Genomic DNA, 21,096 nt, shown 5'->3' with positions numbered 1-21,096 from the left:
CCAGAGCAGTGTGCAAACACCCACATCCAAAAAGACACACACACACACACACACACACACACACACACACACACACATGTGCAGGTAGGAATTAATGTCACAAGTCATTTCATAGGGATTAGATGTTCATAGACACGATTGGTGAAATGAGGATCAAAAATAATGAATTCTGCTTTAGCCACAAGACTCTACATCTGCATTAATCTTGCTTGATGACCACAACGGCTTTGTCCAACAAAGACAGCATAATATTTCCTTTCATTATGCATCAGAGAGGTGTTGACTCCTCTCCATGTATAGCAAATCCCAAAAGAAATTATAACCCAGAGTTTACATTTACTGCAGGGATTTTGTAATGGTTTGTATTAGATTACACAGATGTCTCTGTCATAAGTTCTTCTTCACCTGTCACTGACTCAGTCTACTCTAAAGATGCAACTGTTGTGAATTCTGAATCTGTTTAGAATTTCAAATTGTTTATATTTCTACACTGTTTTCTAGTTACAAGGCTGGGCAACTCATGCTCTCCAGAATGAAAAACTTCTTAAGGAGCAAATTCAGTCAGGCTGTATAGTATACCACTGTCTTTTGTTTCTTTTTCTAACTGCAATTCTCTCCATCTGTCTACCTTTTACTGTATAAAAGCAAAAATATATCCTTCGACAAACAAAATTAACAGTATGCTGACTGTGTTGCTGTGTGTGTGTGTGTCTGTGTGTTTGAGTGAGAGGTAAACTGTGTGCCTAGCAGGATGTGCAAGCCTGTAGCAATACATCAACATTGCATGTCATATACGGATGCATGCTTGTCCTTGTGTATGTGGACTGTGTCTTCTCTGACAGTGCATGTGTGTGTGTGTGTGTGTGTGTGTGTGTGTGTGTGTGTGTGTACAGTAGATCAGGGTAGACAGTTTCTAGCTGGAAAACAACTGAGTCAGAGTTTCATTACCTGGTCAGAGGGACAACACAAAGACCAAGAGCTCATACATTATGCTGGCTGACACGCTGACACACACACACACACACACACACACACACACACACACACACACCAGTTTCCAGTTTAAAAAGCCAAGGTTTGAAAACCACTAATATTTTCTGTCATACCACTCCTACAGTATAAGCCGCCGCCCCCACCCCATTGAATGACTCGTCAGAGACAGAAAGCAGTGTGCAACGTGGATTAACATGACTCCTCTTCCTCCGGTTCATGCGAGCAGTCAGCTCTGTTCAGGCTACCAGATAGACCTGTTCAATATCAATAAAAAAGTTGTTTTTCTTTCCAGGCATTTCAAAATAACTAATTTTAGAGCTGTAAGTGCAATACTATGATACCAATATTTTTGCTTAAGGTTATCATACTGTCAGAATCTCATACCAGCCCATGCGTAACAAACACACACACACATACCCACACACACGGTCACAGGCACATCTGTGTGCCTTGACCAGTCTCACAGATGCACAGCCTCATCATCATAACAACCACCACTCTTATCTGACAGCCCAAGAACATTTTGGTCATAGAAAAAACCCTCTGACTGGGAATGACCCACACAACCTCAACACAGTACTGACAGCACGGATAAACTATCTGCCCCCACAAGATGAGTAAAATTCTAACAAAGTATAACTCATAACTTACGGGATGAAGAGATGACAGGGGATTTCATCTACAGATGCAGATATTTGTATACAGTTGAAAGCACTTTCATTCATGCCAAGATGAGCTGCTGTAATGATTGGAAATTCTTTCCTTATATAACCAATTTAAATCACAGCAGAGTTACACAGCAGACTGGCATTTCAGGCAGTGTTTGTGTCTGTGCGTTTTCATTTTATATTATGAATAAGCTTTGATCTAGAAATTAAAGTGTGAATGTTGCAAATAAGTAATCTGATATGATGTTTTTGAATTATAAAGTGTATCTTCCTGCTTTTGCTCTCTGCATAGCTTTCATTTTTAACTTTTTGCTGCATTTTCTCACTGCAGTCCATGGATCAGCAGTAGTTTCCCTTGACAACTGGATCATTGGGATTAGAATTTTTTAACGCTTATTACCTGAGCCAGTTGCACCAGCTGTATGAAATTTCAAAGTTAGCCTAATTCACACATGAAGTGTTTACTAAGTGGAGATTCAGGCATTACTTTTAATTTAATGAAAACAAAAACTACTATATAGAGATCAGCTGTTACTAATTAGTACCTATTAAGACCCAGCAACCGCAAGACTTAGCTGTAATGCTCTGTTAGCTGACTGAACTAGGTACCTAAAATAAGTTGTGTAGAATATTACAGTATTACCAGCAACATTTGACTAAATACCCACATATAATTGCTCACATTAGCTGAGTCTGATATTTCTCCCTCACTCTTAACTAGCATGAATAAGTGACTACAAACCCTGAAACACATGGATTTCTCCATGTATTCATACAGTGTATGAATAAATATATTATATAATATATTAATATTAAAGAATGGCAATCAAGTTTAATATATCAATATAATTATTTCTGAAGTTATAATTGTGATGCTACAAAGATTTCCTGTTTACAGATTTGTTTACTTTTGACTGGATAGCTTTACAAGTGTTTCTAGCAGTTGAGTTACACATTACAGAAGTCTTACTACGTTTAGGGGCCTTTATTTACCTCAGTGCCAGAGAAAACCAGGCCTTTATTTGGGACAGGCTTACATTGGAGACAGTTCTTTATTTCTAATTCCCCCTGTTCGCCAATTAATACATACTCCAAACTTCCTCCATGTTTACAATTTCTTGATAAATTCCACAGCGCTAATTCCATCAGAACAGCAAAAGTCATGACAGGTGTTTCACTTTGTCCTTTAGCCCAAATGATGCTAAGGAAACATAAATTAACACTTCCTCCAGACTTTTCACAGATAAGGTATTGCAGCTTTCCCAGTTTTTCCGTCTCTTCTGGGCATGTTGTCATCAATATCTTGGGCAGGCCTGGACCTCTACATGACCTCTACATAGAATCAAACTACAAACAGACAATTTTCAACAGAGCCTCCAGGACCAATCTGTAGCTAGGCCACAAAATCCATACTTCGGTCACGAAAAAGACCACCAGGCCACCACACACTCAGTGTCAGGTTGTTGACAGTCAGCTCATGGATCAATCTCCTTACACACTCCCAGTCCTGCAGCTCACCCCTGGCCACCGCCATGCTGTCCACCTCTGCGCCAACTTTGCTGGCCAAGCCAAGGACAATCAAGAACTAGCAGTCTTGCAGATAATAAAGAAGACAAAAAGAGACAGGTCTCTCCTTCCTAAGCTGGCAGGAGGTCAGAAAGGTCACCAAAAGTTCAGTTCTGGTGTACAACAACTCAGAGAGGAAAACAGATGCCTGGGATGTACAGGACCCCTGCCTCACCCCTCTGCCTCACCCCTCTGTCTCCAAAAGTTCACAGATCCCTTGGTCCTACTTCTGTCACTCCTGACCAAATCCTTGTTTTTACTGGTGGAGTAATCAACCTCACTTCTGCTTCAAATGTATGAAAAATGTTTATTTATTGTTATCATATGTCAGCTCTCTAACTGGGTAATCATATCATCAAGAGAGCAGAGTTGAACTGCTAGTTGTAAACTTTATAATTGCAACTAAAAGTTGGTTTCCCCAATTCTTAATGAAGAAGTCTACTGCCAAGTTCCTCAATACTGACAAGAGCTGCATTTCAGAATCGCACGAATAGGCAAGTCTCTGTGCTGACCTCATAACACAAAAATACACGGCAACAATGGATGAGAAATTCAATAGCTGCAACCTTTTACCTTTTCAATGCCTATAAACAGACGCATACATGGACTCAAATACATATTAAATGGCACACACACACACAGCCGCTGCAGCTACCGAGCTCTGCCAAATGCCTGGTTTCTAAATAAGAGGCAGTCATCAAATATAGATTCAAATGTCCTTCATAATTTACATCTACAAGGCACAGCAGGCACACACACACACACATGTACACATACACACCCACATTACCATTGCCCTCTCTGTGTATCTGTAGTGAGAGGATGTGTGTACAGGGAAATATATAAGTCACCAAGCGGGAAAACTAGGACACAACAGATTATAAGGGAAAGAGAGGAAGAAAAGTAAAGACAGATATAAACAAAAATGTTCCCTCTCTGTTTTCAGGTTTGACATGTGTCTGAGCTGACCTCTCTTCTTTGCAATTAATGTTCCATCTCTTTTCCCCTGTGTTGAAGTATATAAAACTATGTAGCTTCCCTCCTTTTCCTGCTGATACTCCAAATGCATGCACATATATATAAACGTGAATGACGTCCAATCTCTGCCATCATTCTTCTCACACCAAAGAGTGAGTCAGTTTGATTTAATGCTGTTAATCAGTTGGTTGTTGGTTTGTAATTACAGCTGTGCTCTGTCAGTGAGGCTGAGGTTTAAAGATCTGGACTAGATACGTGATGGCTGGCTAACTGGGCTAATGCTTAGAGAGAGCAATAACGTAACCGCCATCTGTCTTAATATCTACAGATGATTCATTAAAACTAAGGTACCACAATGTAGATCACGTCAACCTCCACAGTGCAATGCAAGAGAAAAGGAGAGAGGAGAAAAAATAAAAGAACAAAAAGGAAAGAAAATTAGCGATTTTTAAACTTTAAAACCATGTTCTTCAGATTAAGGATTTTAAAGTATATTTTAAAGAAAAAAAATGGAAGATAGGAAAGAGGAATGGCATATAGCATGTCCAAAGCCAGATTTGCCTCATACATAAATTCTTATTGCTTTGAAATATATGGCTTTTGGTAAAACATTTTGTATATAGAGATATATTGTCGTGTTTATGTTTATGACCAAATACCTGCAAAACTAATGACATTCCCATCATCCGCAGCTTGAGTTTACATTTAGTATGAATTAGCAAATATTAGTGTGTTAAAACACACACACAAACACACTAATATTGTGAACAAAAAAAATTATACCCACATCAAAATGTTAGCATTGTTAGCATTGTCATTGTGAGCATTTAGCTCAAACCAACACAGCACTACTACACAGAGCTGCTGGTCTTGTTCAGTATGCCTTCATGATGCCATGATGATTCTGGCTCTGATGAAACTCATTCTGCTAGTTTGCTCTAACTTGGCATGCTACAATAGTGTGATGCATTACCACCTCTCCTCAAGGCCAGTCATAGAAAATCTACTTACTGTGCATTAGGTAGTGTATGTGCATATATCTTTGCTTCTTAGCTTTTACTTTCTCTAATATCCAGTCCATCATTCTTGGCTAGTATCGGACAAATAGAAGACAATGAACATTGGATCAGCTCATCTTTAAATGTGGATCATATATCCAAGTGTCTATTTTTAGTTAGGCTTAATTATCAGACATAGCCTTCCAATGGCCTAGTTCAGTATATGCTTCATAGTACTGTACAGTTGTCTATCAGACTACAAAGCACTGTGCTGCCTCAGAGCCATACTTTAATTACATTAGTGTCTATTTTGAGACAGGTATAATTAACAGGCTAACCATGTTCTCAACAGTACAGAGGTATTTATGGGATACTAGTAGAGCACACTCAAGTGTATGTTGAAGTCGCAATGAATTAACACTTTTTATGAAGAATGCCCATTTTGATTCATTTCACACCAAACGAGTAAAGTCTCAAATGTTCAGGCCACTCTCACTACATCCCATTGAATTTTTCTCATTGTTATTATTATCTATTTATTTATTTAAATTTGTCAGTTCCATAACCTGGTTACCTGGTCCACTTAACCATCCTCTGAAAACCATCCTTTGGAAAATAGTGACCAGCCAGGGGGCAGGAGATTTACACAACTGAGCTTTTGTTTGACAGAGTTGATATATTAATCTTATAGGCAGGTGTCTATTTTTATCCTGGCCTAATTAGCTGCACCAGCAGTTGGCTGACAGACTGAACGCAGAACAGAGAAGAATTCAGGCACAACAACACAGGAATGTCAGTGGAAACAAGTCTAAACTGTGTGACATACACTACACCTTATACTATACCCCAGCTGTTTTCCTACAATTTACTTTGTGACAAACTATATTAGGAGTTTTTCAAACTTGACAGTATTAAACTTGAAAGTTAAATGTACATTTTGGGTGTCACTGATTTTAATCACTGTCGTTTATCAGTATGTCAGTATATGCAGTGCTATCATCATTCTATCATGGCAGCAATACATATAGTGACAGAATATTTTTGGGGGAAATTCCATTAATAAAAACACTTTTCCAGCAGATGAAATAACCACATCGTCTTTTCTCACCTAATCCACTGAATTAAATACCTGGCAAATCCAGGCAAGTCATCACATGGATTAAAAAATCTTATACAGCAAAATCCAATATTGCTGCAAAACTTCTCACAATGGCCTCATACAACCATAGTGGATAGCTAGTTTAGCTGTCAGCTCTTCCAGCTGACAAATTTATTATCATATTATATTATCATCCCATTGCTCCACCCTGTGTGTCTGTGTGTGTTTGCAAACAGCATCTACTGTATACAGAACAGTACACTGTATCTGTAGTGTGAACTGATACAGCAAATTGTGACATTCTGTAGATTTGCAGGGGAATGGAAATGTGATGACCTTAATGCAGGGTGCTTTATCAACCTGATCCAATCTATACACCCACCCACAGACACACACACACACACACAGGCACAGAATTGCATAGTGGTGTGCCAATGTGCTAACCCCTAAGGACCATCTCCCATGTTCACTCCCTCCTTCCTCCCTGTGCTCTTTTTCTCTCCTCCATCACTCTATTCATCATGCTTTACACCTGAGGGAGAATATTTCATCTTCATCTCTCTCTCTCTCTCTCTGCCTCTCTCTCCCTCCCTCTCTCCCTCTCAGGGGAGTATGGTCCATGTTCTGTCTCTCTCAGCACCTGAGATCCCAATCCCTGCAGTCACTTACACACATCCCTTGAGAAAACTCTACTACTGGACACACACACATATGTAAATGCCAGCTGCCTTCATGACTGACTGATCACAAGCCTATCTAAGTGACTCACTGACATAAAACTATTTATTTTACACAAAATAACCCTTCCAAGCTATTCTGTTGTGTTCTGTTGTTGGGCTGATCTTGCACAGAAACACCACACTTTAACAAATACATTTATGGATGAATTGATCTCATATTCTCTCTAAACTACTCCTCATATAAATATACTGCAGGAATGGTTATTATTCTTCCAATGTATGGAATTAAAAAGTTAAGATCACACTACAGCTGGCAGTCACTTTTTTCTTTGCCCTTTACTTTTCTGTAACAAGTCAGGTTCTTCATTTCAGAGGGACTAAAATGCTAAATTCCTTTCTGACCACTAAAACGTCAGCCTACACACGTGGTTTTCAGTCATTCTATAAAGTCTCTGAATGTGTGTATGCATGCGTATGTATTTGTATTGGATTTGGAAAAGTGAGGTTTTTCTAATGATTGGCGGCCCTGGTAACTGGGGGCGACAGGAGCTCGGCATCATGGTCCTGTTCTTAGCAGCGTAGTGGCCTGGCGTGGTGAGACAGGTCCATGTGCCTGTCATATGATGCTGGCAGCACCAGTCTGGCAGACACAGTGAGGAGGTTAGCGACAGAGAGGCTGTGTATTAAGTGTGCGTGTGCGTGCGTGTGTGTGTGTGTGTGTGTGTGTGTGTGTGTGTGTGTGTGTGTGTGGTTTTAGAAAGCTACAGGGCAATTTATGGAGCTCTGGTAGAGAACTAGTTGTGTGTGGGTGCAAGTGTGTATATGCTGCTTGCCCCAAAGGGCCTTCTCTGAGCCTTTCTGATGTTATGTACTCTGACGTGTTCTGCAGACTTTACTCTGTCTAAAAGGCAGTGTTGGTTCGCAGACACACACACACAGGGAAGACATGAGGGCAATGCAATGAGAGGCTGTGGCTAAAGTCAAAAACACACTGAGTGGGTCGCAGACACATGTACATGCAGACACACACATATACACACACACACACCCCATGTGTTTCTTCTCAGAAGTAATCTTGCCCTCCCTGGCTGATAACAGCAGAAATAACAAGCATCCCCCTGTGTTTAACACTTTTTATCACTCTTTTTGACAGTCTCACTTGAAACTTGAATGCCCTGTAACAAATTTGATGAGACTGTCTCTTGTCTATGCAAAAAGTGAATAGAGTCACAGTGAAATGACAAAAATGCTTAAGTTTTTTATTTTTGGCATTTGGACTGCTGGTCGAATAACAACTTACAAAAGCATTATGCAAAGAAATACTGAACAATATTACCAGTTTACAGCCATGCAAATGGCTCAATGAATCTGAACTTAGGCTCAGCCGTTCTTCGAACTAAATGCTAACATTGGCATACAAACACGCTTACAGTTACAACACTAACATGCTAATGTTTAGTGGGTATAATGTTTACTCTGTTCACCATCTTATTTTAGTAAGTTAATATTTGCTAATTAGCAACGCTAACCTGTAGTTTTACAGGTACTTGGTCATGAATCAAAGTACTGGACACATTAAAATATTGATGATTTGACAAATTTACAATCCATGTCATAGTTGTTGAGATATTTCAGTCCGGACACATGCTGTTAGCATGGCCAAAAATTAATAACAGCATCCCTAACTGTGTGTTCAAATGAACCGCAGATTGCTTTACCTTAGATTTTAATGATACTGACAATCTTGGGGAATGTACTGTATAGTGCTTGTTTCCTCTTCTGTAAGTATCACTAAGATGTGCTGAGTCAGACATTCATCCATTTTCTAAACTGCTTAGCCTGTTCAAGGTCACAGGACGCTGGATCCTATCCCAGTATGCAATGGTTGCCAGTCATTCACAGGAGCTGGCACACACAGACAAGACACATTTATACTCACATTCACACCTATTGGCAATTTACACCGGCCAGTTCAACAAACCTGCATGTCTTTGGACAGTGGGAGAGCAAAGAGAACATGCCAACTGTACACAGGAGGGTCCCAGCCAGCCCTCGGGTGACAGTGAAACAAGCCAATGAACCAAGCCATGAAGCCTCAGTACAGTAAACAGTGGGATATTGTGACGGTACAAGGCAGCTTCCTGTATCCAAGTGAAACTGAGCATTTGGAGATACAGTAAGAGCTTAGCTGATGTGGAATGGGAGAAGGTTGCCTCTCATAGCCCCACAATCAACCATCTCTTCTAATATGGATACTGAAATAGTCTATGAAAACATGTACTCCCCAACTATGTTATAAATCATTACAGACATGCTGCGATAATTAAAGAGACACATGGAAACAAAGACGAAGAAACAACACACTCCCCAAATCTCAGGTATGGGATCATGGTCCTTTCTGTTGCTAGGATACGGTTCATTTCTCTGCTGTGACAGTCTCACTTTCATGATGCAGACTCTTCTCCTCGGTTCTCCCTCTCTCTGATCACATCCTCACACACAGCTGGCCTAAAATCCACACAGAGTGCTTGTGTGTGTGTGTGTGTTGTGTGTGTGTGTGTGTGTGTGTGTGTTAATTAGCCAGCTGCAGTATCCCAGAAACTAATGACCTCTCATCACTGGGGGGTGGGATTAAAGATTGAATGTCTTGATGAATTGGCTAGACTAGCCAATCAGGTGCCTTAAAGAGCTTATGAATTGATCTAATGGATTTTACTGGTTGAAGAGAATGGATCGTTGAGAGCAAGGGTGTGGGGAAACAGAGAGAATACTCCAGTGACAGAAGAGAGGGTTAAGAGAGGGAAGTTAACATTTTAAGAGAGGTATAAATACTAGGAAAGCAGAGAGAGGAGGATGATTGGACAAGAGAGAAAAAGGAAATGATGATATGAGAAGAAGTAAGAAGAGAGACAGTCAAGAAGAAAGAAGAGAAAAGGAGAAGAGGAGAAGAGGGAATAAAGGGACAGGATGTGAGGAGGGGAGAGACAAAGGGAGGATGCTGAAAATAACAAAAGAGGAGGAGGGGAGGGAGGAGAGAGGGTGCAGGAAAAATCAAAGGGAGCTCAGCACTGCAGGAAGGTGGCAGACTGATGCACACTTCAAAAACACACACACTCTCTCTCAACAACACACAGAAACACACAAAAAGTTCAAACATTTGAAAGTGTGTGTGTGTGTGTGTGTGTGTGTGTGTGTGTGTAAGTGGGTGGGTGTGCGTGCATGCATGCCTGAACCTGTGACACACACATGTGGTTATTGATCAGTGCATGTGAATCTTTGAATTGGCTTGTGCGTGTTTGTCATTATAGATTCCTTCCAGCCAGGTTAAGAAGGTCACTGTATGGACACTGCCTCCATTACACACACACACACACACACGCACGCACACACACACACACACACAGGCCTGGTGTGGTGTAGTACAGTACATATTCTGTTAAGACAACGAAGCCATGCTGAGACCAGAAGTCACGTGCAGCATCATCAGTGTCTTTAACCATCTTTAACCTTTTCATTTACAGGTGATCCACACACAGCTAGGGATGATCCCTGTCCTGCGGAAAACAGGCATCCCTTTTCTCAATAATAAGCAATTCTCAAACTGTTTACTAGTGTACAAAATATGGGTCAAACACATTTTTCGGATCAGTCTGCAACTGAGCAGCAGATTAGGAGGAGCATCTGGTTCCAGATCTATGTTATTATTATTTAATATTATTTTTTAGCACTGTGAAGAAGAACAACCTCACTTCCCACCAGACTCCTGGATAATTTACCAATTTAACAAAACTATACAAAGTTTTGCTGAGTATCCCCATTCCAGCCTTATATCAGCTATCACACACGAGCCAGATCCATACAGTAGTTACCAAATTGATTCAAAAATCCAGTGAATGTATTACAATTGCTGAATCTACAGATAGACAAAGGAAATTGAAGCTCTACATTTCATTTTACGCCTTTTAAAGGATAAGGCTGGAGACATTTACTCATTTTTCTGATATGGTCAACAAATCCCATGGAAAAAAACAAAATCCCTAAACTCCAGGGGCCCATACTTTTATTTGAGAAAAAACAAAACAACTACAACAACAACAAAACTAGTAGTTTTCAGCAAAACAGTGGCGTATTTGCTGGGCACTAGTTTTTGCTGTGGAATAATACACATTTGATACTCTAATGAGAACTGGAGGTGACTGTGGGATTGAGTCAAAATAAACTACATTGTTTTTGCTCAAAGTAATGAAGGAACATGTTACCCAGTGCAACCATGTGGCTCAATTGTGTATTTTTAATAGTTTTTGGACAACAATAAAGATCTGTGAGACAGAGGAATAAGATACATCAGGCTTAGGATCCACAGACAAAACTTGTTAGTTGGAGCAATTTATTGTTTGTTTTCTTTTTTCATGGGATGTGTTGACATTAAGAAAAATATAGAATATCATCAGACTCATCCTTTAAACTCTATGAATGAGTGTTTCTTACAGTAATGTTCTCTGAGTCTTGTAGTTGAATTTAGCATTTAGTTCAGTCCAGTCATACTTACCTCCACTTTAAGTGAGACTTAAGCATGCCCATGTGCATGTCAATGTATTCCTTAACGAGCAGAGGGAACATTATCATCAGTGGGGCGTTGTTCACATACCCCCACCCTACGCTCACACACACAGATGAACCCAAGAGAATAACTAGCTGGTTTCCACAACAACAGGCAGCAACCTGTCTGCCAGCTCCCTCTCTCCCATTTTCTATAACCCTCTCTCGTCTGCTCCGTCTGTCCCTTCATCTCATCCCTCTGTTCATTCCACCTCCCTCTCTCCCTTCAATAGTCCATTGAGACACAAAGTGTTTTTCTGTTAGCAGTTGTTGTGAATATGTGTGCGTGTATGTGTAAGCTGAACAGCAGCTACATCCAAAATTTCCTGCTCTTCATCAGTCCCTCTATCTTACAATTGTGTGTCAGATGCCATAATAACAACAGTAATGATAAGAGGAAAGAGATCAGAGGTATGGTCCGACTACAGTTGAAAATTGTACTGGAAATGATTTGTGATTTTTTTTCCGTTAGATAGAGATAGTAATGAAAAAACTGATCTGACAAAATGACAGAAATTCCTTTGTAGAGGAAATTAGTTTTTTTGGAGCTGCAAGAAAATGCTAGTAAATATCTTGAACTGGGTTGATCTCCATCTTCAGCTTATGCTGTATGTGCAGTATGTGTGTGTGTGTGTGTGTGTGTGTGTGTGTGTGTCTGTCTTCATTTATTTCTACAAGCAGGTCTACCAACCTTGAACAAATAAAGTTGAGTATACATGCATGCACATAATGTAAGGCTGTTGTATTGTAGAGACGCATTGAAGCAATTACTGTATAGAAAATGAAGCCTAAGGCCAATACATCAGCAATGCACAAGCTGGCACACACACAAAAATAAATAAATAAATAAGTAAAAGCTAGCTATCGCTCTGGGCTCCTTCTTACGATTCACTGATGCCATTCAGAGGAATCAGAGTACAAAAGATTAAATTGCAGTTCTGTACAACCAGTATAGTAGAGGTGAAAGAATGCTCAGCTGTGCCTTAACCATTATCACCAATATACAGCACCGGTATTAGTGTATGCCCTGACAGATATGCAAACAAACCTGCTGTACATACATGTTTAAAACATATACTAAACTGCATTTTTAAATCAATATTTGATCATATTTTTCTTGATTGTGTGTCACTCCTCTCACAGGCTTGACATTGACAATGAGGACACTGAGGCTTAAGTTCATATATCACCAAACTGACCGTTAGCACAGCCCCACACCCCTTAGTAAATATTGCTACATCAAGCCTTACATTCGCACACAATACATATGCAATTTACAATGATAACAGGATCTGGTTTACCACCAAAATGTTCAATGTAATGGGTCTCTGATTTCATACAGTAGTAGACAAAAGCATTGAGCTAAAGTATGCACAATGAGTTAGTTGAAAACAATGACTCCAGCTTACTGTTAATGTTTCCAGCTGGCTCATTTTAAAACAACATTCTTGAAAAAGAAAAACAGCATCCTCACCAGCTGATTAACCATTTTGAAGATATGAAAATACTGAAACAGCATTTTTCTGTACTGCATATCATCCCTTGTGTCCTAGTGTTATAATAAAAATATATAATCAGACTGCTTCATTCTAACATCCATTCCCCACACCTTTGCTCATGTACTGTATTTTTGGTTTTGGAGAGGGGTTTAAAAAAAGACACCACCATCAAAACTCATTATATGTCAAGTATAATTCGTTCCACAGTCACATGCACACCACTTAAAAATGTGGAGAAATCCAAAACTTGACAGTCCTTCTGTACCTCATTATGGATACTAAGCTAATAGACAGCTACTGTTCAGGGGAAGAATTTAATGAACGGTCAATTAGTAATTACAGAAAGTCAGTTTTGTTTTTATAAGGCCCAATATACCTGTGACTTTATTCAAAATGCCTGTGGTAGGAGCTTCTTTGAAACCTGAGTAAAACTGCTTGAAGATTCATACAGCAGTGACAACATGCAGTCTATTTCAAGCCCGCTATCTTTGTGTGAGTGTGTGTGTTATGCATGTGTAAGTGTATGTGTCACACCGCCCTTGGACATGGGCTTGCGGAATGTGTTGAGAGGAAGGCAAAACACTGGGTTGCCACAGCAACTAGCCAAGGCTGGGGGAAACAGATGGGGGGGGTGTTATCAGGAGATGAGGTGAAAGTGTGCGGGGGGGTAGGTAGGACAGAAGGAGTTGAATATTAGAGAGAAAGAAAGGGTGAAGGAGTGAGCTAGAGGACGCAACCAAAGAGTGGAGGTTAACTTAAAGAATGTATAAGAATGTATAATACATAAATTTAACATCAGCATAATAATCATAATTTTCAAATGGTGTCCCATTCTGGAGCTGTACTACTCATCTTTTATTAGTGTGAGTAGGATGTCCCAAAGTCATCTGGTTACTTTGAGGGGAAGTCAAACGTAGAGTGTAGTTTAAACACAGCTCAGGCTGGTCTCTGTTTCTGCTTCTTGTCCACTGTCACATTCTCTCTATTCTCTCTTAAATAATCAGCTTTCTTCCTCTTTCCCTCTTATACTTTTTGACTTTCATATCAGCTACAATATGTCTCTCTTCTTTAGCACTTTCTTTTATTTTTCTCTCACATCTTTCTGTCATCCTTCACCTTTATGCTTAGTCGTGAAACATATTTTTGCAAAATTAACTGGTTAATACAATAACAATTCAATATTGCTAACAGTGACTTACAAGAAGTGACATCAGAGCGACTTATCAGATTACTATTAACTGTACCAACCAAACTGACCAAAAAAAAAAAAAAAAAAAAAAATCAGCACATGAATAGAATCAAATCTCAGAATACTGAAATATGTGGGAAATAAAAAATCGTCCCCCCCTTTGTGATACAGCCATTAGGTTTTTGCCTGGGTGGTGAGCTTGCAAAGAATTAACAATATCAGAAGGAAGAGTCATGAACTCTGAAGAAAGTAGCTACAAGACAGCAGTAATCCCCATTAGCTGTTTCCTGTGTTTCCTAATCTGAATGGATATAATCCTGTTTTTACTTATTGCACAGTTTATTGCAGATATATATATATACCAGCATCAGTTTATGTTTGACCAATAAGTAACAAAAAATGGCAGCACAGAAACACTAAACTAGGTCTGAGGTAATTTAGACAGTAATATAGTGTGTCCACCAGAAAGCACTGACAAGTTCATTTTTCCACAGTAAAATGTGCCTCTGAAGAAGTCTCTTGGTCACTTTGAAGATTGAAAGATTGTATCAAGATTACTTGTTTACCGTTCAACAAATGATTATCCAATTTTTATATTAATATCTGTCTCAAAAATCCAGAATTCTTCAGGCCTCACTATACTTGACTTATTTAGTGCTCTGTTTACTTGGTAATTTTTATTTTTTATTTTTATTTTTTTACCTTTAATGTACAATGAAGTTGCAGAGTGGGAGCAAATATTTCGAGCACCCCTGGTTCCAGAGGTAAAAACCCCATTAATTTTTCCTAACAGATTTGGATCGGCATGAAACTCTCCTGCTTCAATCATCAGCCCAAATGATGCCAAAATGTCAGACAAAACATGATTTCCCAGACACAAAGTAGAAATAATTCAAATTGGTGGCCATAACATAAACCTTTGGGGTTGTTACATAATCTGGAAGAGTCCCGCCTTTCTGCGTTGAATATCAATAAGGATATCACTTTAAGAAAAAACAAAAATGGGAATGCAGAATGGGGAAAAACACTTCCAGAAGTGAGTGCCCCCTCCCACTTCACAACTCTATACTGCAGTGTGAAGGTGCAAACACACCCTGAATGTAAAATCTGTCATTGTTGCACAACTCAACACCTCTGATTAATGAGGCAGTGCACCCTGGAGTGGGAACAGGTGTGCTTTTGATTTTGCTAAAATGTAAATTGAACTGACAGTTGAAGTCAACCATTGACAGTATCTGTATATATTATCTGTATATATTTAAATCCAGCCATCCATCCATGTTCTAGTGTAGTAATAAAAAAAGGTCAATAAAATAACCTTGTGTAGTCCAAATGTGTGAAACAGGCACGTTCAATTTTTTTCTCACTTTACTTCCCTTCCTTTCACACTATCGCCACTCTCAGTAATTTAATCCTGTCCTTTATACAGTTGAATCCACTGCTGTATCTCACTGCGGTCACTGTCATCAGCTGGTAGGGCGGCTCATTCTCTCCATCAGAGCAGAGGGATACATGCATGGAGGAGGAGGGGGGAGGGGATGAGGAGGAAGTTTTCTCAAGGCACATAACCTCTGCAACACCGCTGACGACCACCTGACCAATGCACACGCACTGCCTTCTTTCCTAAATTATTCTATAGCAACAATAATCCATCATGCTTCAGGCCCTTCCCTTCACCTCTGACTAGAAATGCAATACCAAGATATATCAAACACAAAAACACACACACACACACACACACACACACACAAGGCAAGCACACATATACACACACACAGATATCATGTCCTAATCAATAGGTGTATTGTTATTTCAGTCCTCTACTCTGAGTATCAATAGCTTCGTTGTGATTAAAAATATACTGTGCCTTTGGATAAGGTTAAAGCCAATGACACGTGTCTGTGTGTGTGTGTGTGTGTGTGTGTGTGTGAGAGAGAGAGAGAGAGAGAGAGAGACAGAGAGAGGGAGATAGACAGAAACAGAGAAATTTGGAGTGTCTTTCTCTCTAATCAAGAAAACTGGCAACTCAAGACAAACCTGTGACTGCTGGCAGGGTGAATTTGGTCACAGTCACCTACAGGTAATTAAGTCAACACTCCATTCACTGAAGTATTCAACTTAGATTATTAGATTAAGATTATTATTATAATCATCATTGACATTATTATGCCAATGTGATCTTCATCATCTCCATCAGCAGCCACACATCACTGTCAACTGTCATTCTTAGTGAGGTTACTTGATATACAGATGGGGTTGCAGAGGATTTCTAAAACTTATACAGAATGCTGCCACAAATAGAATAAAGGTGTTATATGCTGTTCGCCACCTGTACATATAGTCCAGTATTTCCTACAGGGAGGGGGCTGTCCTCTGATGTAGATTAGCTCTGTCATCTGACAATCTTCACACTTCATACTGAAAACTGGGGACTGAAGTATAGCTTAGTCATATCTTGACAACATCCTAGTGGCCTGAATAATGAAAACCTTGGGAGTTAAAACTGATGCATAGGCCAGGAGAGATTGGTATAATGCAACACTGTGTCTTCATGATCCTTACATATCTAACTAACCTCTTTCCATTACTCTGTATTGAGATAGAACTGATGCTCTTCCGTGGATTAGACTCATAATCCTCAATTAGCGTATCATATATTGAACTTGTGTGCTTTAGGATTTAGAGGACTTAGAAGCATAACTAACTTAGACTGGCATGAAGGAATTTTGGCACGAGAACGACGGGGTTAGTTGGCAGCCATTCCAATTTGCTCACGAATCAGTGCTGGTGTAGACAGTTTAATAAATATAAGACCCAGGGTGATGAAGAGCTGACACTCAATAACAAAGTCAAAGTAGCTGCTCAATTTAAGGACCAATAAGAGAGGAAAAGATTGTATTTATAGACTTTTAAAATGTGACATAAAAACATGTAATAAGTGATATTTTGAGGATAGCATTTATCTCTACTATCAACTATAAAAAGTGTTACTTTATGACTATGTCTCAGGTTAACTTCAGTGAAAGAGCTGCTGTCCATTCCATGTCTTCAAAAAACACTGCATTTCTTTTACTATCCAAATTGATTTTCTTACAAAATGCTCTACAGCATCTGAAAATGATCAATATGATGCTGTTACTGCTGTGGATTGTAGCATCTGCTTAAAAAATGATGGTGAGCTCCCGTTAAAGATGAAAGCCAAACAAAAAAACGTGGATGAGCTTCGATTTCACCTCTGCTCAACTTTCTCCGACAGAGAGCACAACAAACAGACACAGCTTCACACCGCTGAATGTTTAACCTGGTCAAAACTGCTGGGCTGGGGATCCATAAACACACATCTGTCATAGACCTTGAATCATGTGCTGACAGTGAGCCTATGGCCCGGTGACAGCAGTGTGTCTCAACCACATCACTACGTTGCTGCACCTGAAGGTTGCTTAATAGATAATTAACTCAAATCTAATAGCAAGTTACTATTGGCTTTGCAGAAAATGAGTCCTACTTGTGATGAGCACAAATATTTCACTGTAACTTCTGATGCACAGAAAACAGCCTGTACATTTCTTTATCAGTGTGGGTGGAAAATGCTAATGTTGTGAGGATCTCACACCATCCCTCAGCTCTCCACAACAAAGTACTGTAACAGCAGCTATACGGAGCTGTAATATTAACAACACCTTCCACCTACAGTACACCGCATGGTTATTGTACACATGTACCATGCATAATGTGATATTCTGTCTCCATAAAGAGACCAGAGGTCAGGGCAAGGACCTGAAGCTGGAAGAGATCAGTGTCTTGCTCAGAGATACTTTATCAGGGCCAGTACAAGAGCTGGACTCCTGGTGCTTTGGTTGAAAGACAGTAACTCTGTGTAAAGCACACAGTGGCCTCTCCCTGAACTCCATCAGTTCTTGTGGCATCTATCCAGTGGCTACTTGCTGCATTCCGGACTGGAAGCTGAGCATTTGGAGCATTAGCTCAGTGGTTCATGTTGATTGACATCTTCAATCAGCCTTGTTCAGTTCACAGTTTTGGACTTGAGAATATAAACAATCTTGAGACATTTCCATCTGTGATGGTCTTGTTTCTTTGCCACATTTGAGTGTGACTGTATGTCATTATACACTATAAATTTGGTGATAGTATTTGGAAAACTAAGTGTACTGTTTATGTTGGTATGTGTGTGTGATTCCACTGTGTGTGTATCATGGATGTGTTTGGAAAGTGTGTGTTCATCGAGTGCTGACCTTGCGTTCTTTGTCTCCATACTCCAGGCCCAGTGTATCCATGGCACGGACGATGGCAGCCAGAGATTGGATGGTGTTGCTGTAAACCACAGGCTTGTACTGCTTTACGTCATCACCAGAGAAACCGTCCTCATGGATGATTCTAAAAACACACAAACACACACACATTAGTTAGTGGGTCATGTACTTCAGCCTTTGCTTTTGTACAAATACACAGAAACACTGTAAAAACCCATTACATACATGTTTACACGTATTAGCCAATATCACCAAATATGCTGTCATGTTCCTTGGCTATATTAGAAGGGTTATGTAAATAAAGGTTTTGGGTGGATGGAGGTGGAAGGTTAGAGAGTAACACAGGTGGTTGAAGGGAGGTTACAACAAAAACACAAAAGAAAGAGAGAAAGGGGAGGTTCCATAACCAGTGGGCTAAGCTGACATTTAGGCCCACAGTGCTAGCAGCACCCTATCCTGCTGTTTTAAATGTCATGCTATCTTTCATTGCAGCTAACACACAGAGGACACAGCGACAGACACAAGCAGAGACAGTGAGACAGCTAGGCAGGCAGACAGACTGCACAGATGGACAAATAAGACAAAGTCAAACGGAGAGAAATGACAGAGAGATGGGCAGCCAAGAACAATAGACAGGACACCAGGAGACTAATACAGAGAGACAGATACAGGTTGGGGCAACATCGTGAGACAATTCAGACAGACAACAACCCCATGCATAAATTAATCGGGGTGAACAAGCCCTCTGTGTAGAAAGGACTAAGGAACGAATCCAGCCCCCTCTTGAAACACAATCTCACAACAACTATACCTGTCTCTACCACGCTTACAGTACATTTATCTAGCCCCGCACCTATCACTGTCCAGTATAAATGCCTGTTATTGTGCCTCTGCCCTCCTGAAACCTCCTGGCACACCAAAGAGATTAGCCGATGGGCATGCCACCCACTAATCTCTATGGATGAATGAAATACTGTTACCTGCCTGCCAATTACACATAAGCTAGACAGCCAATCACCAGTCTAGATCTTACAACAAACAAGATTACTGACTTGGTGCTAAGGAGCTAGTGTTTTCAGTCAGTGCCATAAGTACCATATTTTGACATCCAGCCTTACTTCTGAGAAAAATTCAAAGATCCTAGGTGTCACAAATTCAAGGTCTTTAAAAAAAAAAAAAAGAAGAAGAATGAGAATATCCATATCCAGGCACAGAGGATGCTCCTGAAACCTGACCAAAATGCATACAACTGAGAGAACTGAGGAACAAATGTTGCTATCATAGCAGGCCCACATGTGCAGTACTGCTGAGCCCAGAGCAACTATTCGCAAAACTCTAAATTTGCAGTCCTTTACGAAGTTAGAAAGAACAAGTTTTAACAACACAGATCAGAGGCATGGGGACTTAATTGGTTCTGCTCAGTGACATTCATAAAATAAATGTCTTTAAAGGAAACTGACCATGAAACCAAAAAAGCAGACCACAGAGGGAACACCAAACTGTTAATTAATATCCTGTGTTTTTATCAAGTAGATTATTGTTGAAATTGCAAAGCGACAACATGACATTTTCAAATCGTTCAGTGGGATTTCATCTCAGACATTTTAATTGGGGTCTCTTCCTCTCTCACACACACAAGCATGCACACTTGCAAACACATACACTGTTCTCTGTCTCCAAAACACCTCAGCAGCTGCAGGCAGTGTAGTTAGTATGCATCTGAGGTTGGTCTCCCTGAGTGTGTATCTTGACATCTGACAAACACGTGCCACTATACATCTGTATGCAAGTATCTGTGTGCGTGAGAGCATGTTTATGTTGTGTGAGGGCATGTGTGTGTTTGTGGTCTCGAGGACAGCATGGTCCCGGGCAGTGTAATGTTTCAGATCAATCAGACAGCCTGCCAGTCCTATATAAATACACCAGGATTCTATTTACATCAGTGACATTCACACAGAGAGCCAAAGCACAAATCTATATGCAGGAACTAGGACAGATAAATGGTTTATTTTGTATGCATGTCCAACAAATTTTATACAGAGCTGAAACAATGGTGTGCATGGATGTCTATTGCATTACAGCTGAAAACAGATCTACTTTTTTGTGGCTCTTTATGTGCAACCCGGACTTTTAGTCCTTACTCTCTCCTCTCACTCAGTCTTAATAACTTGCCAACCAAACACTTTTTCTGAAAGTCTTGCTTCCATCTTTCTCTGCACCACAGAGGTAAAACAAGGACAAGACTCCAATTAAGAGAATTGGATGCCTCAGTCTCTGCAGAAAAAGTGTGTTGAGCTGAAGATGTCAAGAGAGAGGGCGATGCGTGTTTCACAGTAACATGAAATGCTAACCTAAAAAAACAGAACCAGGCACCACTGAAATCTGGGATCCCAGTAAATTAGCAGGCTATCTTTTTAACATGAGACGACATGTGATTGGGTTGGGCGGATGTTAGTCTTGTCCAGTCTGCAGTTTCTGATATGTTAGCTCAGGTGTGTCCAACACTATATGAGAAAGAGTCCAGTGGCATCAGACAAATGACGCCTCTGCTTGCAG

General features: G+C 40.0%; 1 protein-coding gene across 2 annotated transcripts in view; it reads right to left on the bottom strand.

Moving 5' to 3' along the window:
• LOC108901871 (guanine nucleotide-binding protein G(o) subunit alpha) overlaps positions 1-21,096 on the bottom strand; it is a 90,368-nt gene that overhangs the window by 52,249 nt on the left and 17,023 nt on the right. For both annotated transcript variants that reach the window (XM_018703525.2, XM_018703524.2), the window contains exon 3: positions 18,523-18,664. In XM_018703525.2, the coding sequence (XP_018559041.1) occupies positions 18,523-18,664 (142 nt within the window). The remainder of the gene's footprint in view (positions 1-18,522; positions 18,665-21,096) is intronic.

This window comes from Lates calcarifer, linkage group LG10 (genome assembly GCF_001640805.2).
Source record: "Lates calcarifer isolate ASB-BC8 linkage group LG10, TLL_Latcal_v3, whole genome shotgun sequence".
NCBI classification, from domain to species: Eukaryota; Metazoa; Chordata; class Actinopteri; family Centropomidae; genus Lates; species Lates calcarifer.
Note: the sequence above shows the minus strand (reverse complement) of the source record. Positions and strands in the feature narration are given on the sequence as shown.